General features: G+C 44.9%; 1 protein-coding gene across 1 annotated transcript in view; it reads left to right on the forward strand.

The window, feature by feature from the left end:
- The window catches only part of LOC120049479 (neurexin-1-beta-like), a 167,882-nt gene that overhangs the window by 93,298 nt on the left and 47,628 nt on the right, over window positions 1–26,956 (forward strand). Inside the window, exon 3 of the mRNA XM_038995744.1 lies at window positions 7,954–8,125. Within this exon, the coding sequence (XP_038851672.1) occupies window positions 7,954–8,125 (172 nt within the window). The remainder of the gene's footprint in view (window positions 1–7,953; window positions 8,126–26,956) is intronic.

Genomic DNA, 26,956 nt, shown 5'->3' on the forward strand with positions numbered 1-26,956 from the left:
GACAAGAGAGAGACGGAGATGGGAGAGAGGGAGATGGGGGAGAGAGAGAGAGAGGGAGATGGGGGAGAGAGAGAGGGAGATGGGGAGAGAGAGACCACTCTCCTAAAGCAGCCCCTGACAAACTCAATCCCATTATGCCCATTCTAACATTCATTTCCGAGTTCTGATTAGCGTCATACAGTCATTACCGTTATCATCCTGGCATCCCCCTATATGTAGCATGACGTAAGGATGACCTTGTATACTACATAAATCCATCCCTGTGGGTTAAGCGATATGACCCATATCTAATCTGAATGAAACACAGTGATCAGGCCACTTTCACTTTAAGAAATGAAACACATTTATTTTGAATGTATATTTTCATGGCAATATATCCACATACCTACCTTCAGTTTGTGTCTCTCTCCATTGACTCCACCGTAAAACAGAAATTATACAGAATTATTCCTTGTAAACTAAATAATTGTCATCCTCTACCAACCTCCGTCTACTGGCAGTCATGAATGGCTCCTTACACTTCCTCCTCTTTTCTGGCATCACACTTAGAGGGATAATAAAGAGATGGAGTAGCGGAGGGGTAAAGATAGGGGGATGAGAGAGGAGAGAAAGCAAGACTGTCAGTCCTACTAATGGAACCGTTGTTCTATGCGTGAGCCACTTAGGGAAGAAATGCAGGAAACCGTTGTCTCTCTTTCTGTCTTCTACTTCTCCCCGTCTTAATTGACTATACTGATGTGTAAAAAAAAAAAAAAAAAAAGAAAAGCCAGCTTGACATCTTCAACAGACTCTTTGATCACTGTGCACCTCAAGCCCTCGGAGATCATTCAGGTTCCCCGTGTTCTTGTTTTCATCAGGTAATGCTATTTCATTCTTCCCCATTTGTTATTCTATCCTTCATTTTCTACCTTTGCCACTCTCTTTCTTCATGTCTTTCTCTCACACTTTAGTTTTGTCTGATCGACGGCAAAGCCCCCTTAGGGACGGACTGATAACCCCAGCACACACCTGTACACACACAGACGCAGGGGCCTCGGTTCACATTCCCTGCACGGACATTTCCAAATATCCCCTCTGAAATGCTCTCTGTAGCCTAGGTTTTTACGTCCCATTTCTGACACCGATGTACAATATATTTTGTTCTAAATATAGGCTAGGGCCTACAGTTATGACTAGTAAGATCAGGTGGTCAGGAACAACTCTGGGCCCTTCTTATAACAGTAACACCTGACTCTAAAACCCGACTGGACACAAAATTTGACCATGAGAGACTTGTGGATCCTCCTAAAACTACCTAAAGCTTTTAAAGGGAAACCACAGAGAGGTGTGTATTCCACCACAGAGATATGTGTATTCCACCACAGAGAGGTTTATATTCCACCACAGATAGGTGTGTATTCCACCACAGAGATGTGTGTATTCCACCACCGAGAGGTGTGTATTCCACCACAGAGAGGTGTGTATTCCACCACAGAGAGATGTGTATTCCACCACAGAGAGGTGTGTATTCCACTACAGAGAGGTGTATATTCCACCACAGAGAGGTGTGTATTCCACCACAGAGAGGTGTGTATTCCACCACAGAGAGGTGTGTATTCCACTACAGAGAGGTTTATATTCCACCACAGAGAGGTGTGTACTCCACCACAGATAGGTGTGTATTCCACCACAGAGAGGTGTGTATTCCACCACAGAGAGGTTTATATTCCACCACAGAGAGATGTGTATTCCACCACAGAGAGGTTTATATTCCACCACAGAGAGGTGTGTATTCCACTACAGAGAGGTTTATATTCCACCACAGAGAGGTGTGTATTCCACCACAGAGAGATTTGTATTCCACCACAGAGAGGTGTGTATTCCACTACAGAGAGGTTTATATTCCACCACAGAGAGGTGTGTATTCCACCACAGATAGGTGTGTATTCCACCACAGAGATGTGTGTATTCCAGCACAGCGAGGTGTGTATTCCACCACAGAGAGGTGTACTGGTCCTGAGCCATCTTCCCCTTCCCTTCCCTCTCCCTTCATGTCACTGTTACTGTATGGGCATGACCTCTCCCTTCATGTCACTGTTACTGTATGGGCATGACCTCTCCCTTCATGTCACTGTTACTGTATGGGCATGACCTCTCCCTTCATTTCACTGTTTCTGTATGGGCATGACCTCTCTCTTCATTTCACTGTTTCTGTATGGGCATGACCTCTCCCTTCATTTCACTGTTACTGTATGGGCATGACCTCTCCCTTCATTTCACTGTTACTGTATGGGCATGACCTCTCCCTTCATGTCACTGTTACTGTATGGGCATGACCTCTCCCTTCATTTCACTGTTACTGTATGGGCATGACCTCTCCCTTCATGTCACTGTTACTGTATGGGCATGACCTCTCCCTTCATGTCACTGTTACTGTATGGGCATGACCTCTCCCTTCATTTCACTGTTTCTGTATGGGCATGACCTCTCCCTTCATGTCACTGTTACTGTATGGGCATGACCTCTCCCTTCATGTCACTGTTACTGTATGGGCATGACCTCTCCCTTCATTTCACTGTTTCTGTATGGGCATGACCTCTCCCTTCATGTCACTGTTACTGTATGGGCATGACCTCTCCCTTCATGTCACTGTTACTGTATGGGCATGACCTCTCCCTTCATTTCACTGTTTCTGTATGGGCATGACCTCTCCCTTCATGTCACTGTTACTGTATGGGCATGACCTCTCCCTTCATTTCACTGTTTCTGTATGGGCATGACCTCTCCCTTCATGTCACTGTTTCTGTATGGGCATGACCTCTCCCTTCATGTCACTGTTACTGTATGGGCATGACCTCTCCCTTCATTTCACTGTTTCTGTATGGGCATGACCTCTCCCTTCATTTCACTGTTTCTGTATGGGCATGACCTCTCCCTTCATTTCACTGTTACTGTATGGGCATGACCTCTCCCTTCATTTCACTGTTTCTGTATGGGCATGACCTCTCCCTTCATGTCACTGTTACTGTATGGGCATGACCTCTCCCTTCATTTCACTGTTTCTGTATGGGCATGACCTCTCCCTTCATTTCACTGTTTCTGTATGGGCATGACCTCTCCCTTCATTTCACTGTTTCTGTATGGGCATGACCTCTCCCTTCATGTCACTGTTACTGTATGGGCATGACCTCTCCCTTCATTTCACTGTTTCTGTATGGGCATGACCTCTCCCTTCATTTCACTGTTTCTGTATGGGCATGACCTCTCCCTTCATTTCACTGTTACTGTATGGGCATGACCTCTCCCTTCATTTCACTGTTTCTGTATGGGCATGACCTCTCCCTTCATTTCACTGTTTCTGTATGGGCATGACCTCTCCCTTCATTTCACTGTTACTGTATGGGCATGACCTCTCCCTTCATGTCACTGTTACTGTATGGGCATGACCTCTCCCTTCATGTCACTGTTACTGTATGGGCATGACCTCTCCCTTCATTTCACTGTTACTGTATGGGCATGACCTCTCCCTTCATTTCACTGTTAATGTATGGGCATGACCTCTCCCAGTTATACAGGATTATGGTTATTTTCCATCCAGAGATATTCCGCATTTTGCATCATCATGATGATGTGGCCGGTGACATTTTCTTCTTGAAATTCCAATATCTTGAAAACTTGACTGCTGACATGCAAAACATTTTGGGACTGTATCAACAGTGGACTAATGAAAACAAAATATTGTTTTTGAGTGGAGTCTCCCTTTTAATGGAACGGCCATTAAAATGTCATTATGGCAACACAGAAACACCTTTAAAAAGCAGCGATTCCCGCCGGCTGCTTTGTGTAATGGAGTCGATACATTCCCCAGTGCTGGCGACAGAGAAGAAGAAGCCCTAATGTTGAGGAACATTAATGCTAATCTCTCTGTATTCTAATCTCTCACAAATTATGTTTCCTCCATGCGCTTCCCCCTCTGCTAATACGCAAAAACAGGAGATTCATTTCCCAGAGAAAATGATTGCAGAGTGGAACATTGAATTAATTCTTGATGAAAAAGGCAATGCAATTAGCCTTAGCGCTTCATTGTGGGCGGGCAGTGGTGTGACGGGAGAAGTCCTTAGCTACTGTTCACTGCACTCTGTTAGCATTTGGCTAACCTCCGCCATTTTGTTGTTTTTCTCTGGGAGTAAAACGGTGGTTTGATAAAGTGGCATCAATCATCAATTGCCGACGTGTCTGCTTGTTCGCAGCTATTCAATAGTGGATTTAGACACAGGAAGCCAGGTAGGGCAATATGGATTCTCTGGTCAGTCAATAACTTTAATTGATTGATGAAGTGCCAAGGAGCCATGTACTCTTTGAGGGCTTGAGATTGACATCCCTGCGGTACACTAAGGGACTTAGGTCACCGCTCCATCGGTTTTCCCCCATCAAAGTAGCTGTTTAATGTCAACAATTCAACTCAATGGATATGTAGATTGTACTTAAGCCTCTGTTTTAGTGGGTGCAGTAGGTAACACTATTCAAGATGAACACGCTTCAGTCACCCGGCAGACAGTTTGATTGGTTACATGTGGCTCAGCCACTGTTGAGCCCTTTTAAGGCATTAATCATGCTCCGAACACAGCCAGTGACAACACCACAATTAGGGTCTTAATCGTCCATGTCAACCAATCGCGCTTCTCGTTGAATAACGTTACTATTTTATCCCGAAGTACGTGTTAGAATGCACATATTTGACTGTGATTACACAACTCATTCATTTACATCCCAACCTCTTGCTCTTATTTACTCCATTAACTCGATACTTTAGTCCTTTTAACATTTTAGCAGCTATTTTTATATGTTCCTAAAATATTGAATGAATAATTCAAACAGTGCTGCAAGCTAAAGCCATAGTTGAAGCTCACAAAATGGTGGCATGCGGGGAAGGTTTTCCGCTAAATAAATTCACATAGCTAATTAGATAAAGGAATCAATGGAGATGTTTGCGGAGTGGGGGTCTGGAGCGGACAGATAGTGGGGGTCTGGAGCGGACAGATAGTGGGGGTCTGGAGCGGACAGATAGTGGGGGTCTGGAGCGGACAGATAGTGGGGGTCTGGAGTGGACAGATAGTGGGGGTCTGGAGCGGACAGATAGTGGGGGTCTGGAGCGGACAGATAGTGGGGGTCTGGAGCGGACAGATAGTGGGGGTCTGGAGCGGACAGATAGTGGGGGTCTGGAGCGGACAGATAGTGGGGGTCTGGAGCGGACAGATAGTGGCGTGCTGCGCGCCGCGACCCACTCCAGAAAAACGAGCTTGACCTCTTGTGTCAAACCAGGAAGTGCTGTGGGAAAAGGCACGGACAGGGGTCCAATGGGAATGAACCGTCTGCCATACCACAGCAGTGAACAGGCACAGCAGAAGCTAGAGAGTGTGTGTGTGTGTGTGTGTGTGTGTGTGTGTGTGTGTGTGTGTGTGTGTGTGTGTGTGTGTGTGTGTGTGTGTGTGTGTGTGTGTGTGTGTGTGTGTGTGTGTGTGTGTGTCGTGCCCACCATCTCTCCGTGGCAGCCAGAGTAACTCTGTAAATGACTGACCTTTCCTGGGGACTGGAGATGAGGAGAGGAGGAGAGGGTAAATGAGGGAGCGAGGGATGGTAGAAGAGAGAGAGAGGAGGAGAGAGATTAAAGTATCAGATGAACTAAAGGAATACAGTGGAAGAGGGAGAGAAAGTGAGAGAGTAAAATAATATGGTTGTTTTGTTGCAGGGCATCATGTTCTATGAGTCAGTATACCACCCAACCATGTATTACATAGCAGTCCTACTGCTACTTAATCATGAATAGCCAACGACAAATAAAATGGTTGGTCATATTAGATATATTGGTTATATTATTGTTGCCAAAACAAAAACTCTCACTTGGTGTCTCTCTCTCCACTGTATTCTACAGTAGTTATGTCAACTCCCTCCACCATGGTGACTACAAGGAGAGGGGAGAGGAGAGGAGGAGAGGGGGGGTAAAGAGGGAGTGAGGGATGTGAGAGGAGAGACAGAGAGGTGGGTAGACTGTAATAAAGTTGAAGCAGTAGGAGGCTGTCAACACTAATAGATGGGAGAGAGAGAGAGGAGGAGATGGAGAGGAGGAGAGTAGAGAGAGAGAGAGGAGGAGATGGAGAGGAGGAGATGGAGAGAGAGAGAGGAGGAGATGGAGAGGAGGAGAGTAGAGAGAGAGAGGAGGAGATGGAGAGGAGGAGAGTAGAGAGAGAGAGAGGAGGAGATGGAGAGGAGGAGATGGAGAGAGAGAGAGGAGGAGATGGAGAGGAGGAGAGTAGAGAGAGAGAGGAGGAGATGGAGAGGAGGAGAGTAGAGAGAGAGAGGAGGAGATGGAGAGGAGGAGAGTAGAGAGAGAGAGGAGGAGATGGAGAGGAGGAGAGTAGAGAGAGAGAGGAGGAGATGGAGAGGAGGAGATGGAGAGAGAGAGGAGGAGATGGAGAGGAGGAGAGTAGAGAGAGAGAGGAGGAGATGGAGAGGAGGAGAGTAGAGAGAGAGAGAGGAGGAGATGGAGAGGAGGAGATGGAGAGAGAGAGGATGAGATGGAGAGGAGGAGAGTAGAGAGAGAGAGGGTGAGTAGAGAGAGTGAGTAGAGAGAGAGAGGGAGAGGAGAAAGAGAGGGGGAGAGGAGAGAGAGAGAGAGGAGGAGAGTAGAGAGAGATAGGAGAGTAGGGAGAGGAGAGAGAGAGGAGGAGAGTAGAGAGAGAGTGGAGAGAGGAGGAGAGTAGAGAGAGATAGGAGAGTAGGGAGAGGAGAGAGAGAGGAGGAGAGGAGGGAGAGGAGAGAGAGAGGAGGAGAGTAGAGAGAGAGTGGAGAGAGGAGGAGATGGAGAGGAGGAGAGTAGAGAGAGAGAGAGGGTGAGTAGAGAGAGAGAGGGTGAGTAGAGAGAGAGAGGGTGAGTAGAGAGAGAGAGGGTGAGTAGAGAGAGAGGGGGAGAGGAGAGAGAGAGGAGGAGAGTAGAGAGAGATAGGAGAGTAGGGAGAGGAGAGAGAGAGGAGGAGAGTAGAGAGAGAGTGGAGAGAGGAGGAGAGGAGAAAGAGAGGGGGAGAGTAGAGAGTGAGGAGGAGAGAGAGGGAGAGGAGAGAGAGAGGAGGAGAGGAGAGAGAGGAGGGAGAGGGGAGAGAGGGGGAGAAGAGGAGAGGAGAGAGAGAGGAGGAGGAGGAGAGAGAGGAGGAGAGAGTGAGAAGGAGGAGAGAGAGAGAGGAGGAGAGAAAGGAGAGAGAGAGAGAAGAGAGAGAGGAGAGAGAGAGAGAGGATGAGAGAGAGAGGATGAGAGGGAGAGGAGGAGAGAGAGGAGAGGAGAGAGGGAGAGAGAGAGAGAGAGGAGGAGAGGAGAGGGAGGGAGAGGAGAGGGAGAGGAGGGAGAGAGAAGGAGAGAGAGGAGAGGAGAGAGAGAGAGGAGAAGAGGGAGAGGACCTAAAGAGGGTGGTGAATGTTAAATGTAATAGAGTAGTCCATTCTACACTCAACCTGGCTGAAGCATGACTGCACACCATTATACCCCAACAGTGATCAGAACACACACTGGGACACTGGCCACTGCACGGTACCTGTCATGCTGTAGAAGGTTTATGTTGGACAGACTTTATGGAAATACATTGGCATACTTGGATAGCCCTTTTATTTATGTTTAGTAGACCTGGTTGCTGAACTACACAAAAGTGATGGGTAATCTTTTCTGAGATCTGAAAATAATGTAGCGAAAGCTTCCGGAGATAATGCTTACTGTAGGCTTTAGCTCAGGGGGATAACATGGTCCTAAGCTCCACCGGAAGACCTGGACCCGGGTTTGAAACCTGCGTGTTCATATACAGACACTGGACACACCTTTCACCTTTCACCTGTACACACTGAACACAGATGAAATGTGTTCTCTCCCTCTAACCCTCTCTCTCTCTCTCTCTCTCTCTCTCTCTCTCTCTCTCTCTCTCTCTCTCCTAGGAACAGGGAAGGATCGGCGTCATCTTCAACGTGGGAACGGACGACATCGTCATCGAGGAGAGCGCGGTGATGGTGAGCGACGGCAAATACCACGTGGTGCGCTTCACACGCAGCGGTGGCAACGCTACCCTGCAGGTGGACAGCCAGCCCGTCATTGAACGCTTCCCCTCAGGTAGGACCGTAGGGAGGGAGGGAGGGAGGGAGGGAGGGAGGGAGGGAGGGAGGGAGGGAGGGAGGGAGGGAGGGAGGGATTAAAGTATCAGATGAACTAAAGGAATACAGTGGAAGAGGGAGAGAAAGTGAGAGAGTAAAATAATATGGTTGTTTTGTTGCAGGGCATCATGTTCTATGAGTCAGTATACCACCCAACCATGTATTACATAGCATGGATGCTACTTAATCATGAATAGCCAACGACAAATAAAATGGTTGGTCATATTAGATATATTGGTTATATTATTGTTGCCAAAACAAAAACTCTCACTTGGTGTCTCTCTCTCCACTGTATTCTACAGTAGTTATGTCAACTCCCTCCACCATGGTGACTACAAGGAAGACATTTTCTGTTTCTGATCCCTGATCTTACTGAGCTGGATCTATCCACACTGTTAGAACCATTATCCCGAGAAAGCAAGGAATGAGTCAGTAATGGTTGAATGATGGTTGAATGATTCAGTAATGGTTGAATGATGGTTGAATGATTCAGTAATGGTTGAATGATGGTTGAATGATTCAGTAATGGTTGAATGATGGTTGAATGATTCAGTAATGGTTGAATGATGGTTGAATGATTCAGTAATGGTTGAATGATGGTTGAATGATTCAGTAATGGTTGAATGATGGTTGAATGATTCAGTAATGGTTGAATGATGGTTGAATGATTCAGTAATGGTTGAATGATTCAGTAATGGTTGAATTGTCATATTAATAATGATGCTGTTCTTACACACCAATGGGTGTTTCACTAGCCTGGCGACCATTCTCTTTAGCGAACCCACTCCCTGTAGTCCATGTCATGTGTCTTTGGCAATGGCAAGGAGTGGAATGTTAGCTAAAGAGACTGGTTCTCACAGTGTTTCAGAATAATTCAGAAAGGTCTGATTCAAATTGAGTGTTTTCTCCAGTAAAAGTTTGAGCTCGCTGGTTGATTCTCCTGTTGCGTGCCTGTTGTCTCATCCTATAGCGCCAATTACTACTGTCTCTAGGGAATTCATGGTTCATTGAGAAAAAGTTCACAAAAGTTTGTTTATGGTTAACTCTAAGAAAATACACCCACTCCACAGTATGAAATCCCAAACCCTGCCTCTGTGGAGTGATATCCAGGAGTAACGCGGCCTCTCTCTACTCTCTGAAAAATCTAATTGAAGTTCAAATTTAACATGGTTAAGGTAAGGTTTAGGGTTAGGTAAGGGTTATGGTTAAGGTTAGGCTAGGGATGTCTCAAAGATCCCGGATAGCACTAACCTTCTTCACTCTGGAACCCTCTGTCACCGTGGTGATCCAACCCACACACATTGGCTCCATTGTCTCCTGCAGAGAAAATCCAGATCCTCTCTCCATCCGTCAGCTCTAGGACAGAGGTCCATCACAACCAGGAAGAATAGAACGCCAAATAGAACACAGAAGAATAGAACACAGAAGAATAGAACACAGAAGAATAGAACAAAGAAGAAGAGAACACTGAATAGAACACAGAAGAATAGAACACAGAATAGAACACAGAATAATAGAACACATAAGAATAGAACACAGAATAGAACAAAGAAGAAGAGAACACAGAATAGAACAAAGAAGAAGAGAACACAGAAGAATAGAACACTGAATAGAACACTGAATAGAACACTGAATAGAACACAGAAGAATAGAACACAGAAGAATAGAACACAGAAGAATAGAACACTGAATAGAACACTGAATAGAACACTGAATAGAACACTGAATAGAACAAATAAGAATAGAACACTGAATAGAACACAGAAGAATAGAACACAGAAGAATAGAACAAAGAAGAAGAGAACACTGAATAGAACACAGAAGAATAGAACACAGAATAGAACACAGAATAATAGAACACATAAGAATAGAACACAGAATAGAACAAAGAAGAAGAGAACACAGAATAGAACAAAGAAGAAGAGAACACAGAATAGAACAAAGAAGAAGAGAACACAGAAGAATAGAACACTGAATAGAACACTGAATAGAACACAGAATAGAACAAAGAAGAAGAGAACACAGAAGAATAGAACACTGAATAGAACACTGAATAGAACACAGAAGAATAGAACACAGAAGAATAGAACACAGAAGAATAGAACACAGAAGAATAGAACACAGAAGAATAGAACACTGAATAGAACACAGAATAATAGAACACTGAATAGAACAAAGAAGAATAGAACACTGAATAGAACACAGAAGAATAGAACACAGAATAGAACACAGAAGAATAGAACACAGAAGAATATCACTGAATAGAACACAGAAGAATAGAACACAGAATAGAACACAGAATAATAGAACACATAAGAATAGAACACAGAATAGAGCAAAGAAGAAGAGAACACAGAAGAGAACACAGAATAGAACAAAGAAGAAGAGAACACAGAAGAATAGAACACTGAAGAATAGAACACTGAAGAATAGAACACAGAAGAATAGAACACAGAATAGAACACAGAAGAATAGAACACTGAATAATAGAACACTGAATAAAACACAGAAGAATAGAACACAGAATAATAGAACACTGAATAGAACACAGAAGAATAGAACACAGAAGAATAGAACACTGAATAGAACACTGAATAGGACACAGAAGAATAGAACACAGAAGAATAGAACACAGAGGAATAGAACATAGAAGAATAGAACACAGACGAATAGAACATATAAGAATAGAACACAGAAGAATAGAACACTGAAGAAATAGAACACTGAAGAATAGAACACAGAAGAATAGAACACAGAAGAATAGAACACAGAAGAATAGAACACAAAAGAAGAGAACACTGAATAGAACACAGAAGAATAAAACACTGAATAGAACACAGAAGAATAGAACACCGAATGGAACACAGAAGAATAGAACACTGAATAATAGAACACAGAAGAATAGAACACAGAAGAATAGAACACAGAAGAATAGAACACAGAAGAATAGAACACAGAATAATAGAACACAGAAGAATAGAACACAGAAGAATAGAACACTGAATAGAACACAGAAGAATAGAACACCGAATGGAACACAGAAGAATAGAACACTGAATAATAGAACACAGAAGAATAGAACACAGAAGAATAGAACACAGAAGAATAGAACACAGAAGAATAGAACACAGAATAATAGAACACAGAAGAATAGAACACAGAAGAATAGAACACAGAAGAATAGAACACAGAAGAATAGAACACAGAAGAATAGAACACAGAATAATAGAACACAGAAGAGAACACAGAATTGAACACAGAAGAAGAGAACATAGAATAATAGAACATAGAAGAATAGAACATAGAAGAAGAGAACATAGAAGAAGAGAACATAGAAGAATAGAGCACAGAAGAATAGAGCACATAAGAATAGAGCACAGAAGAATAGAACACAGAAGAATAGAACAGAGTAGCCGGGCAGCCTGTTGACACCAGCATGTTATCTCTGACTTTCATTTCCTTGTAATTGAATTCGGAGGCCTCTTTTCTTCCTCTGTTGTTGTTGTTGTTGTTGTTGTTGTTGTCGGCGTCGTTATTTTGTCAGTCGAGCGTTTCTCTTTTTCTCTCCCCTCCTGCTGATCGAGGTTTTGGAGTTTGTTTGTTTGTCGGTTTAGTTGTTGGGGCTGATGCTATTGTTGGGTTGTGAGTTTGGGGTGGGGTGGAGGAGGAGGAGGAGATGAGGGGGTTTGAGGGGAACGGGGGGGGCGCTAGGCAGATTATCTTTACTCATTTATGATGTCGGCTACATACACAGTCTATTTAGAGTGGCTCTTTGAAGGTTCCCTGTCTCTATGTCTGTCTGTCTCAAGTCTTCCTGAGGGAAAGCGGAGCTGCTGCGCATTAGGAGTGCAAAGCTCTGATGGGACGGAGGGATAGAAGAAAGGAGGTAGGAAGGGGGACTTCTAATTAACCCAGGGGGTGTGGGAAGTGAAATAGGAGAGAGGGGTACATTTTAAGAAGGAGGAAGAATGGCGTCGGAACAGAAGCCTGTGACACAAATTATTATTAATCCACTGAGTTTGTCTGAAGGAATCCCTCCAAAAAATGGAACAGAATTGACTTATGAACGTATAAGTCACAAAATGGTAGACCTGTGTGGACATAGCGCATTCAAGGCACTCTTACCAGAATGAGTGATAAAGATCAAAGGCCTTTATTACAATGAATGATCTATCGGGGAGAATATGTCATATCCACTGGTCGACCAAGAACCAGATCAACTGCCGATGCAAACTGAATGGCCACAGTCAAACTATTTCCAGATAGAGATTAAAAAATGCGGTCAGGATTCTCCATTAATGTATATCTGGCAGATTTATTTCTGTCTACACTATAGGAAAATGGTCTCTCATGGCCATTTTGGATCAGTGCAGAGAGCCTCTCTGTGCAGCCATAGCGTCTGTAAATGCATGTGCATGCTTCCCGGCCGAAACGGTTCGGAAGAGTAAGTGCATATATTATGACGACATTTTGTGACGTTTTTGTTGGTTTTGGACTTCGGCGAGGGTTTTTTAGGGTTGACATTTTCTCTTCAGGCAAGCTGGAGCCGGTAGCCGAAGTCTACCCCCCTTCGTCGTGGATTGGTCAATAGTAGGAATCCTTCAGTCTTTGTTGTCATTCAACGAGAGACAACACGTTTTCACGCACATTTTTTCATTGAGAATAAAGATGGCTGTCTGGAGGAGATGAGGGGGACTCCTGCTCATCTCATAGACTATGGGCAGGTGATTTGGAGGGTAACAGGGACAGACCGGGGAAAGATAAGCTCTCCCAGAGGAGGGAGGGAGGGGTAGAGGGGGGGTTCGCTGTCATAGCATTACAGTGAGCTGAGGTACTAGCTGAAGAAGTACAAAAACACACATATTACATTGCAAGACCACCGTCCTTGGTGTGGAAGTAAAATATTAACCACTGAATAAGAGAGAACAGGTAGACTGGCCTTCTGAAAATAATCCATTTTACATCTTGGGTTTTGAGAACTGCCCTCAGTTCAACTGCAGCAAATAGCAACCATTCAACAACCTCAGCTTCAGATTCCCAAGGTAGGCTTTAAAAGAACAGGAAGTGTGAGGAAGCGGAGGTGAGTCAAACATTCAACAACCAAATACCTTTGTTGATATTTTTTGGGGAAAGCTCTAGAGTTGGTGTGTGTGTGTGCGTGCGTGTGTGCGCGTGCATGTGTGCGTGTGTGCATACCCCAGCCTAGACAGAGGACAGACATGAAGTGACACAGTAACACCCCTGTCCCCTCCAGGCCCTCAGAACAGTATTATTGAATTCTTCTCCCCAGATGCAGGCCCAAGAAAACCATCATGGTCTCACACAGAGAGACCAGGTCTGGGTGTTTAAGGTCAGACAGATGGGGTATCTCTCCATATGGGCCACTATTGCCCTCAGATTGGTTTTACACCTATGTTTGTTTGTCTGTCAAATAGAAGTGATGGAGACTAGAGCAGGACAGTTACCTCTAAAATAAGTAGGAAGTAGTCTCAGGGTTAGTATTGATGGTAGAGCAGGACAGTTACCTCTATAGAGCAGGACAGTTACCTCTATAGAGCAGGACAGTTACCTCTATAGAGCAGGACAGTTACCTCTATAGAGCAGGACAGTTATCTCTTTAGAGCAGGACAGTTACCTCTATAGAGCAGGACAGTTACCTCTATAGAGCAGGACAGTTACCTCTATAGAGCAGGACAGTTACCTCTATAGAGCAGGACAGTTACCTCTATAGAGCAGGACAGTTACCTCTATAGAGCAGGACAGTTACCTCTATAGAGCAGGACAGTTACCTCTATAGAGCAGGACAGTTACCTCTATAGAGCAGGACAGTTACCTCTATAGAGCAGGACAGTTACCTCTATAGAGCAGGACAGTTACCTCTATAGAGCAGGACAGTTACCTCTATAGAGCAGGACAGTTACCTCTATAGAGCAGGACAGTTATCTCTATAGAGCAGGACAGTTACCTCTATAAGAAGTAGGAAGTAGTCTCAGGTTAGTGTGGACCCGGCACAGCCAGAAGAGGACTGGCCACCCCTCATAGCCTCGTTCCTCTCTAGGTTTCTTCCTATGTTTTGTCCTTTCTAGGGAGTTTTTCCTAGCCACCGTGCTTCTACACCTGCATTGCTTGCTGTTTGGGGTTTTAGGCTGGGTTTCTGTCCAGCAGAGATATTAGCTGATGTACGAAGGGCTATATAAAATGTACTTGATTTGATTTGAGGTGAGATAGGTCTTTCCTCAGATAGACCCATTGACATCTCCACAACCGAGCTAACGTACAACAACAAGACGTTGATGAAGTTTTGGCATTTTAGTCGACTGGTTGCAGAGCCTCTTGTGTTCTAATGGCCAAGTTCCCATATAACAGGTTTCCTCCTCTCCCCTGGTTATATGATGGTGTTCAACACAGTGTGGGGCCAGTGAGCCTCTCTCCTCCTTCTCTGTCGTGGAAGTCTATGAAACGAGACGCACTAAGCATTACATTTACCAAGATGGCTATAAATGTATTTAGGTTGCAACTAAGAATATTGCTCTGGTCTAGTGTGTACAGTATGTTTCTATGTGCCTCTATCTACAGCACCAGCCCAGGATTAGCAGGAGCAGTAGCACTATGTTCCTTACATGACTAGTTACATTGTCATCCCACATTCAATTCCCTATAGCTGGTCTGTCTCCAGATGATTGCCATAGCTGTCGCCTCGTAACTACATCATTATGACCAGTTGAGTACACACTGTCCCAACACACTATCCTGATCCAGGGGGTTTTCAGAACACCACCAGTAAAGCTGTCTCATGGCTTTGGCTCCTGGCTGTGCCTGAGAAGAAAGGAGCTTAGAGAGAGAGAGATATATAAACATTTTGAGGTACACAGAGAGGAAGAGGGAAGTGGGGAAAGAGTTAGGTAGGAGAGAGAGAGAGAGAGGGGGGGGGGAGAGGTGCACAGAGAGAGGGGGCGCAAGAGGAGAGAGGGGAGTGTTTCCGTAGCGATGTCCCCCTAGAGGTGATAATTGTGATAATTCCCTGTATCACCATTCCAGTGGGTCAGAAGTTTACATACACTAACTTGACTGTGCCATTTGAGTCAATTGGAGGTGTACCTGTGGATTTATTTCAAGGACTACCTTCAAACTCAGTGCCTCTTTGCTTGACATTATGGGAAAATCAAAAGAAATCAGCCAAGACCTCAGAAAAATAATTGTAGACCTCAACAAGTCTGGTTCATCCTTGGGAGCAATTTCCAAACGCCTGAAGGTACCACGTTCATCTGTACAAACAATAGTACGCTAGTATAAACACCATGGGACCATGCAGCTGTCATACCGCTCAGGAACGAGAAGCGTTCTGTCTCCTAGAAATGAACGTACTTTGTTCCGAAAAGTGCAAATCAATCCCAGAACAACAGCAAAGGACCTTGTGAAGGTGCTGGAGGAAACAGGTAAAAAGTATCTATATCCACAGTAAAACGAGTCCTATATCGACATAACCTGAAAGGCCGCTCAGCAAGGAAGAAGTCACTCCTTCAAAACCGCCATAAAGAAGCCAGACTACGGTTTGCAACTGCACATGGGGACAAAGATCATACTTTTTGGAGAAATGTCCTCTGGTTTGATGAAACAAAAATAGAACTGTGTGGCCATAATGACCATCGTTATGTTTGGAGGAAAAAGGGGGAGGCTTGCAAGCCGAAGAACACCATCCCAACCGTGAAGCACGGGGGTGGCAGCATCATGTTGTGGGGGTACTTTGCTGCAGGACGGACTGGTGCACTTCACAAAATAGATGGCATCATGAGGGAGGAAAATAATGTGAATTTATTGAGGCAACATCTCAAGACATCAGTCAGGAAGTTAAAGCTTGGTCGCAAATGGGTCTCCCAAATGGACAATGACCCCAAGCATACTTCCAAAGTTGTGGCAAAATGGCTTAAGGACAACAAAGTCAAGGTATTGGAGTGGCCATCACAAAGCCCTGACCTCAATCCCATAGAAAATGTGTGGGCAGAACTGAAAAAGCGTGTGCGAGCAAGGAGGCCTACAAACCTGACTCAGTTACACCAGCTCTGTCAGGAGCTATGGGCCAAAATTCACCCAACTTATTGTGGGAAGCTTGTGGAAGGCTACCAGAAACGTTTGACACAAGCTAAACATTTTAAAGTCAATGTTACCAAATACCAACTGAGTGTATGTAAACTTCTGACTCACTGGGAATGTGATGAAAGAAATAAAAGCTGAAATAAATTATTCTCTCTACTATAATTCTGACATTTCACATTCTTAAAATAAAGTGGTGATCCTAACTGACCTAAGACAGGGAATTTTTACTAGGATTAAACACCAGGAATTGTGAAAAACTGAGTTTAATGTATTTGGCTAAGGTGTATGTAAACTTCCAACTTCAACTGTAGATTGAGATGACACACATTCACTTACGGATGACACACACACATAAGCGAAGCATCAGACGCTCGTAGCCTCCTTGGCGTGTGTTAGAAATTCAGCTAAAGTACATCTGAGAATGAAGTGCTGAGGTAAAGAGACGAAAGAGTTAGAAACAGAGAAGAGTGAGAGAGAAAAAATGGAAAGCGATAGATAGAGATACAAAACAGTGGGAAACAGAAAGAGTGAAAAAGAGAGAAAGAAAACATAAAAAGAGAAAGATACGGAGTGGGAAACGTAGAGAAATAAAAAAGGAGATACAATGACTATTTTCTGCCTCCCCTGTGCTCTTGCTGCCAGGTATTTAACAGAAGTGGCTGAGTGCTGACCCATACTGAACCCGCAGGCTGGAGCCAGAGAGAGAGAGAACCAGAGAGCCAGGGTGTCTGAGCAGCTCAGTCCTCCCAGCCGCGGGTCTCTTTGTCCCAGCCTCACAGAGGTCGGCACAGGAGGAGCCTGCAGAGCAGCTCAACCCTTTTAAAGTCTACCTGCCTTTCTTTACCCTTTCTTAACTCCAAGCCTCTCTAACTGCTTGGGGATGAGAGAGAGGTAGAGAGACAGGGAGAGAAAGAGGGGATGAGAGACTGGGAGAGAGACTGGGAGAGAGAGAGGGAGAGAGAGGGAGAGAGAGAGGGAGAGAGAGAGGGAGAGAGAGAGGGAGAGAAAGAGCGAGAGAAAGAGCGAGAGAAAGAGAGCGAGAAAAAGGAACACAAATGAACAAGAGAGAGGGGGAGGGAGTGATGGCACAAAAGAATGACAGGAGAGGGAGAAAGAGAGTTGTGAGGAGGCCAGGTCTCTGAGCAGCTCAGTACTTCTCTTCCCTCCACCAAAGACTTTAAGGGCCCAGCCGTGCCTGTCTTAAGTGGCAGTGTACCAGGGGGCATGGACGTGGCAATCTGGCAGGGCTTAGACAGACTGGCTCCAGCTTTGGGAACACTAGGTCAGGAACACACAGGCATAGGCTCTGCCCCCTAGTTTGCTACTTGGAGTAGAATGGTGTAGAACTTGAACCGTATAGCAGTTGTGCAGTGTGACTACTCAAAGTGCAGTAGAACTTCAATACTTGAACCCTAGCAATGTGACTTTGATGCTCCACTGAGCTAAATGGAACGGGGATGGACCAATGATGCATTATGGGTAGGATTTATTATTAAGGAGTGCTATGATGTACTTGGAGGATGGCCATTTCCTATAGGACAGTGGCTTCAGATGAATGTGCTCCAAGGATATTAGATCAGTATTTCTGGTAGGGTATAGAGTGGGTTATTTAGCACTTATAAGCACTTTTCATGGATAGCTTTTGTTTGATGTTAGAGTTGAGTGACAAAATGGCAGACCACCTCCAACCTAGTCATTGGACTGAATTCCAGTCAAATCAGATGTGTATAAAATGTTATTGAAAAGGGAAAAAAGGATGTCATAGGTAGGGGTACAGGATGGGGACGGGAAGGGTACGGGATGGGTACGGGATGGGTACGGGATGGGTACGGGAAGGGGACGGGATGGGTACAGGATGGGTATGGGATGGGTACGGGATGGGTACGGGATGGGTACGGGAAGGGGACGGGAAGGGGACGGGATGGGTACGGGATGGGTACGGGATGGGTACGGGAAGGGGACGGGAAGGGGACGGGATGGGTACAGGAGGGGGACATGAAGGGGACGGGATGGGTACGGGAAGGGGACGGGATGGGTACAGGAGGGGGGCGGGAAGGGGACGGGATGGGTACAGGAGGGGGACAGGATGGGTACGGGATGGGTACAGGAAGGGGACGGGATGGGTACGGGATGGGTACGGGAGGGGGACAGGATGGGTACGGGAAGGGTACAGGAAGGGGACGGGATGGGTACAGGAGGGGGACGGGAAGGGGACGGGATGGGTACAGGAGGGGGACAGGATGGGTACGGGATGGGTACAGGAAGGGGACGGGATGGGTACGGGATGGGTACGGGAGGGGGACAGGATGGGTACGGGATGGGGACGGGAAGGGGACGGGATGGGTACAGGAAGGGGACGGGAGGGGGACGGGATGGGTACAGGAGGGGGACAGGATGGGTACGGGATGGGTACAGGAAGGGGACGGGAAGGGGACGGGATGGGTACAGGAGGGGGACAGGATGGGTACGGGAAGGGTACAGGAAGGGGCGGGATGGGTACAGGAAGGGGCGGGATGGGTACAGGAGGGGGACGGGAAGGGGACGGGATGGGTACAGGAAGGGGACGGGATGGGTACAGGAAGGGGACGGGATGGGTACAGGAGGGGGACGGGAAGGGGACGGGATGGGTACAGGAAGGGGACGGGATGGGTACGGGATGGGTACGGGAAGGGGACGGGATGGGTACGGGATGGGTACGGGAGGGGGACTGGAAGGGGTACGGGAGGGGGACTGGAAGGGGATGGGAGGGGTACGGGAGGGGGACTGGAAGGGGACGGGAGGTGGACGGGAGCCCTCATCAGGGAGACGGAGAGACAAGGAAAAGATTGCTTAAGCTAAGTGGGCTAAACCAGTGTACTTTGAAACAAAAGTACACACCTCACACACATGGTTATGGGCTTAAAAAAAAGAAGGTACCTGTTCCATGTCAGATATACAGTTGAAATGTATTCAGTTTTGAGTTTGTATCCCACTATTACACTTTATATACATCACAGAAGACTGAAATATAACAAAACCGTTTGACATAGAAACATAGATTTTCAGCAGGTTTTTGAAGTCATCTTTATTAATTATGAAATATATGCATTACAATGGGAGGCAGAGAGAGAGAGAGAGAGAGAGAGAGAGAGAGAGAGAGAGAGAGAGAGAGAGAGAGAGAGAGAGAGAGAGAGAGATTCCAGATGTGTGTCCTGTCCAAGGGCATCTGTCTGCAGAGGAGAGGTAATATATGTAGATTTGATATCCCACCACACACATACCTCTCCCCATGGTGCTAGTCAATCACGCTTCCCTTGCCCTTCCCCTGGCATCACCAGCCTCCCTGGGTGCCAGGCGCTGCCCACCACAGCCATGAATCTAACCCAGGCATCCGCTCTGGGCTACCGGAGAGGGCAAGCTAGCCTGCGGCCTTCCAGGCATGGTGGTCCTCTCTCTCTTTGTCAGTTACCTTGGCTACTCAGTGTTCAGTCCCTGTTGAGAACTTGCCAGTACTCTAGCTAAAGATCTATTAGGAATGCTAGAGCATAGAGTTATATAGAGTATATTCTACAGGTAACCTCCAACATAAAGTATCTTAACAGGGCATTGGACCACCACAAGCCAAAACAGCTTCAATGCACCTTGGTATAGATTCTACAAGTGTCTGGAACTCTATTGGAGGGATGTGCCACCGTTCTTCCACGAGAAATTCCATCATTTGTTGTTTTGTTGATGGTGGTGGAAAACTCTCCAGAATCTCCCATAAGTGTTTAATTGGGTTGAGATCTGGTGACTGAGACGGCCATGGCATATAGCTTAAATCATTTTCATGCTCATCAAACCATTGAGTGACCCCTCGTGCCCTGTGGATGAGGGCATTGTCATCCTAAGAGGGCATAGCCATGGTAGACAAAATAATGGGCTGCCCAGCATTTTTATACATGACCCTAAGCATGATGGGATGTTAATTGTTAATGAAATCAGAAACCACACCCTTGTTTCATTATACTTTGTATCCCTCATTTACTCAACTGCCCTATTATTTTGGCAGTTGCCTGTACATTCTGACTCACCAACATACCCAAGAGCTAGCTAATCATACTGGTGGAGGAGAAAAGCTTCCCACACTCACGCATGCATTATTGCTTCTCTAGAGAGACACATATCAACACATGCTGTGTAGTGGAGACACACACACACGCACGCACGCACGCACGCACGCACGCACGCACGCACGCACGCACGCACGCACGCACGCACGCACGCACGCACGCACGCACGCACGCACGCACGCACGCACGCACGCACGCACGCACGCACGCACGCACGCACGCACGCACGCACGCACGCACGCACGCACGCACGCACGCACGCACACACACACACACACACACACACACACACACACACACACACACACACACACACACACACACACACACACACACACACACAGAGAGAGAGAAAGTCAAAGGTTTGGACACACCTACTCATTAAAGGGATTTTCTTGATTTGTACTATAGAATAATAGTAAAGACATCAAAGCTATGAAATAACATGTGCTGAGCACTTGTTGGCTGCTTTTCCTTCACTCTGCAGTCCAACTCATCTCAAACCATCTCAATTGGGTTAAGGTCAGGTGATTGTGGAGGCTAGGTCATTTGATGGAGCACCCATTACTCTTCTTCTAGGTCAAATAGCCCTTACACAGCCTGGAGGTGTGTTGGATCATTGTCCTGTTGAAAAACAAACAATAGTCCCACTAAGCGCAAATCAGATGGGACGGCTTATTGCTGCAGAAGGCTGTGGTAGCCATGCTGGTTAAGTGTGCCTTGAATTCTAAATAAATCACAGACAGTGTCACCAGCAAAGCACCCCCACACCATCACACCTCCTACTCCATGCTTCACGTGGGAACCACACATGCAGAGATCATCTATTCACCTGCTCTGCGTCTCACAGAGACACGGCGGTTGGAACCAAAAATCTCAAATTTGGACTCATCAGACCAAAGGACAGATTTCCACCAGTCTAATGTCCATTGCTTGTGTTTCTTGGCACAAGCAAGTCTCTTCTTCTTATTGGTGTCCTTTAGTAGTGGTTTCTTTGCAGCAATTCAACCATGAAGGCCTGATTCACGCAGTCTCCTCTGAACAGTTGTTGAGATATGTCTGTTACTTGAACTGCGAAGCATTAATTTGGGCTGCAATTTCTGAGGCTGGTAACTCTAATGAACTTATCCTCTGCAGCAAGTCTGGGTCTTCCTTTCCTGTGGCGGTCCTCATGAGAGCCAGTTTCATCATAGCGCTTGATGGTTTTTCCAAATTGACTGACCTTCATGTCTTAAAGTAATGGTGTACTGTCATTTCTCTTTGCTTATTTTAGCTATTCTTGACCTAATATAGACTTGGTCTTTTACCAAATAGAGCTATCCTCTGTATACCACCCCTACCTTGTCACAACACAACTTAAATGGCTCATACGCATTAAGAAGGAAAGAAATTCCACAAATTCACTTTTATCAAGGCACACCTGTAAATTGAAATGCGTTCCAGGTGACTACCTCATGAAGCTGGTTGAGAGAATGCCAAGACCATGTAAAGCTGTCAAGAAGGCAAATGGTGGCTACTTTGAAGAATCTCAAATATAAAATATATTTTGATTTGTTTAATTCTTAGGGCTGCAATCCCGTTAACGGGATTGATATGAAAACAGCCAGTGAAAGTGCAGGGCGCCAAATTCAAACAACAGAAATCTCATAGTTTTATGTTTGAGGAATTTTAATTATCTTAATCCCACCACAGTGTCCAATTTCAAAAAGGCTTTACAGCGAAAGCACCACAAACGATTATGTTAGGTCACCGCCAAATCACAGAAAAACACAGCCATTTTTCCAGCCAAAGACAGGAGTCACAAAAAGCAGAAATAGAGATAAAATTAATCACCAACCTTTGATGATCTTCATCAGATGACACTCATAGGACTTCATGTTACACAATACATGTATGTTTTGTTCGGTAAAGTTCATATTTCTATAACAAAATCTCAGTATACATTGGCGCGTTATGTTCAGTAGTTCCAAAAACAGATTTTGCAGAAAGCCACATCAATTTCCAGAAATACTCATAATAAACGTTGATCAAAGATCAAGTGTTATACATGGAGTTTTAGATCTACTTCTCCTTAATGCAACCGCTGTGTCAGACTTCAAAAAAGCAAACCATGCAATAATCTGAGGTCGGCGCTCAGAGCCCAATCAAGCCATACAGGTACCCGCCATATTGTGCAGTCAACAGAAGTCAGAAATAACATTATAAATATTCACTTACCTTTGATGATCTTCATCAGAATGCACTCCCAGGAATCCCAGTTCCACAATAAATGTTTGATTTGTTCGGTAATGTCCAACATTTATGTTCAAATAGCTACTTTTGTTAGCGCGTTTGGTAAACAAATCCAAAGTCAAGACGCGTTAACTAAAAGCAGACGAAATGTCAAAAAGTTCCGTAACAGTCAATAGAAACATGTCAAACGATGTATTAAATCAATCATTAGGATGTTTTTAACATAAATCTTCAATAATGTTCCAACCGGAGAACTCCTTTGTCTTCAGAAATGCGATAGAATAGAGCTCGCTCTCACATGAACGTGCATGGTCAGCGCATGTTCAGCTCATGATAGACCTTACTCAATCCCCTCTCCTTCGGCCCCACTTCACAGTAGAAGCATCAGACAAGGTTCTAAAGACTGTTGACATCTAGTGGAAGCCGTAGGAAGTGCAAAATGACCCATATCCCACTGTGTATTTGATAGGCGATGAGTTGAAAACCTACAAACCTCATATTTCCCACTTCCTGGTTCCCACTTCAGGTTTTTGCCTGCCATATGAGTTCTGTTATACTCACAGACATCATTCAAACAGTTTTAGAAACTTCAGAGTGTTTTCTATCCACATTGACTAATAATATGCATATATTAGCAACTGGGACTGAGGTGCAGGCAGTTTACTCTGGGCACCTCTGGACACCTTTTCATCCAAGCTACTCAATACTGCCCCTGCAGCCATAAGAAGTTAACACTTTTTTGTTTACTTCATGTTTCCATATGTATTATTTCATAGTTTTGATGTATTCGCTATTATTCTACAATGTAGAAAATAGTAAAAATAAAGAAAAACCCTTGAATGAGTAGGTGTATCCAAACTTTTGACTGGTACTGTATGTAATCACACTCTTTTACTGCATCATAGCTGCAACTAAAACCCACTCAGGGCACCCCTTGAAAGTGCATTGCGTAATTTATCCTTACAGTGGAGGTGGGTCAAAACAGATCCACATGGACCCAAACACTCTTCCTATATATATATATATATATATATATATATATATATATATATATATATATATATATATATATATATATATATATATATATATATATATATAAGCAATACAACAATATATATATATATATATATATATATATATATATATATATATATATATATATATATATATATATATATATATATATATAAATATACACTGCTCAAAAAAATAAAGGGAACACTTAAACAACACAATGTAACTCCAAGTCAATCACACTTCTGTGAAATCAAACTGTCCACTTAGGAAGCAACACTGATTGACAATACATTTCACATGCTGTTGTGCAAATGGAATAGACAACAGGTGGAAATTAGAGGCAATTAGCAAGACACCCCCAATAAAGGAGTGGTTCTGCAGGTGGTGACCACAGACCACTTCTCAGTTCCTATGCTTCCTGGCTGATGTTTTGGTCACTTTTGAATGATGGCGGTGCTTTCACTCTAGTGGTAGCATGAGACGGAGTCTACAACCCACACAAGTGGCTCAGGTAGTGCAGCTCATCCAGGATGGCACATCAATGCGAGCTGTGGCAAGAAGGTTTGCTGTGTCTGTCAGCGTAGTGTCCAGAGCATGGAGGCGCTACCAGGAGGCAGGCCAGTACATCAGGAGACGTGGAGGAGGCCGTAGGAGGGCAACAACCCAGCAGCAGGACCGCTACCTCCGCCTTTGTGCCAGAGAACACCAAGATTGGCAAATTCGCCACTGGCGCCCTGTGCTCTTCACAGATGAAAGCAGGTTCAAACTGAGCACGTGACAGACGTGACAGAGTCTGGAGACGCCGTGGAGAACGTTCTGCTGCCTGCAACATCCTCCAGCATGACCGGTTTGGCGGTGGGTCAGTCATGGTGTGGGGTGGCATTTCTTTGGGGGGCTGCACAGCCCTCCATGTGCTCGCCAGAGGTAGCCTGACTGCCATTAGGTACCGAGATGAGATCCTCAGACCCCTTGTGAGACCATATGCTGGTGCGGTTGGCCCTGGGTTCCTCCTAATGCAAGACAATGCTAGACCTCATGTGGCTGGAGTGTGTCAGCAGTTCCTGCAAGAGGAAGAGATTGATGCTATGGACTGGCCCGCCCGTTCCCCAGACCTGAATCCAATTGAGCACATCTGGGACATCATGTCTCGCTCCATCCACCAACGCCACGTTGCACCACAGACTGTCCAGGAGTTGGCGGATGCTTTAGTCCAGGTCTGGGAGGAGATCCCTCAGGAGACCATCCGCCACCTCATCAGGAGCATGCCCAGGCGTTGTAGGGAGGTCATACACACTACTGAGCCTCATTTTGACTTGTTTTAAGGACATTACATCAAAGTTGGATCAGCCTGTAGTGTGGTTTTCCACTTTCATTTTGAATGTGACTCCAAATCCAGACCTCCATGGGTTGATACATTTGATTTCCATTGATAATTTTTGTGTGATTTTGTTGTCAGCACATTCAACTATGTAAAGAAAAAAGTATTTAATAAGAATATTTCATTCATTCAGATCTAGGATGTGTTATTTTAGTGTTCCCTTTATTTTTTTGAGCAGTGTATATAAACACTACCGTTCAAAAGTCTGGGGTCACTTAGAAATATCCTTGTTTTTGAAAGAAAAGCACATTTTTTTGTCCGTTAAAATAACATCAAATTGATCAGAAATACAGTGTAGACATTTAATAGTAGCCGCAAAACACCAGTCTCAAAGTCAACAGTGAAGAGGCGACTCTGGGATGCTGGCCCTCTAGGCAGAGTTGCAAAGAAATAGCCATATCTCAGACTGGCCAATAAAAAGAACAGATTAAGATGGGCAAAAGAACACAGACACTGGACAGAGGAAATCTGCCTAGAGGCCAGCATCCCGGAGTTGCCTCTTCACTGTTGACGTTGATACTGGTGCTTTGCTGGTACTATTTAATGAAGCTGCCAGTTGAGGACTTGCGAGGCGTCTGTTTCTCAAACTGGACACTCTAATGTACTTGTCCTCTTGCTCAGTTGTGCACCGGGGCCTCCCACTCCTCTTTCCATTCTGGTTAGGTCTAGTTTGCGCTGTTCTGCGAAGGGAGTAGTACACAGCGTTGTACGAGATTTTCAGTTTCTTGCCGATTTCTCGCATGGAATAGCCTTAATTTCTCAGAACAAGAATAGACTGATGAGTTTCAGAAGAAAGTTCTTTGTTTCTGGCCATTTTGAGCCTGTAATCGAACCCACAAATGCTGATGCTCCAGATACTCAACTAGTTCAAAGAAGGCCAGTTGTATTGCTTCTTTAATAAGGATTTTTCAGCTGTGCTAACACAATTGATAAAGGGTTTTCTAATGATCAATTAGTCTTTTAAAATGATAAACTTGGATTAGCTAACGTTTTTTCCAACGTGCCATTGGAACACAGGAGTGATGGTTGCTGATAATGGGCCTCTGTACGCCTATGTAGATATTCCATAAAAAATCTGCCATTTCCAGCTACAATAGTCATTTACAACATTAACAATGTCTACACTGTATTTCTGATCAATTTGATGTTATTATAATGGACAAAAATGTGCTTTTCTTTCAAAAACAAGGACATTTCTAAGTGACCCCAAACATTTGAACGGTAGTGTATATGTTTTTTTTTACCTTAATTTAACTAAGCAAGTCAGTTTAAGAACCCGGCCAAACCTGGACGACGCTGGGCAAATTGTGCGCCGCCCTATGAGACTCCCAATCATGGCTTGGGGCCTCCGCTTGTCGTTTGTTGATCCTGCTGCAGTTATTTTCCACTCGTTGTTGTTGACGAGACTTGATCAAGGGGCTGTTTCCGCTATTGTGTTTGCCATTGAGGAGCTAAAACACACGCGCTTACACACACACACACACACACACATCTAATATTGATTCTGACACACACATATGCACACGCACACACACACACACAGATACACACAGGCATTTTACAAGCATTTTGCTACACCCACAATAACATCTGCTAAACACGTGTATGTGACCATTAAAATTCGATATCATTTGATTTGAGGCGCACACACACACTCCACTGTCAATGCTTAACATGCCCCCCTCCTGCATCTTCCCCATTTCTGATTAGTCAAACACCTGGGGGCTCCCTGGGGAGCTGGGGGGAGAGAGGAGGATATTCTTAAACCCTAAATCTCCCCTTCTATCTTCCCTCTGCAGCTATGGAGGAAGGGATGGCAAGAATAATTAACTAATAAACGTGATAATGGATGACATGGGCAGATATACCCCGGATGACTTTTAATCTCCTCATTGTAATCTAATTATGGACTTTGTGCTATTTTGGTGGGAACCCCTGCTTCTCAACCTCCCTCTACTGAGAGGAGACACAGTGC

This window comes from Salvelinus namaycush, chromosome 6 (genome assembly GCF_016432855.1).
Source record: "Salvelinus namaycush isolate Seneca chromosome 6, SaNama_1.0, whole genome shotgun sequence".
NCBI lineage: Eukaryota > Metazoa > Chordata > Actinopteri > Salmoniformes > Salmonidae > Salvelinus > Salvelinus namaycush.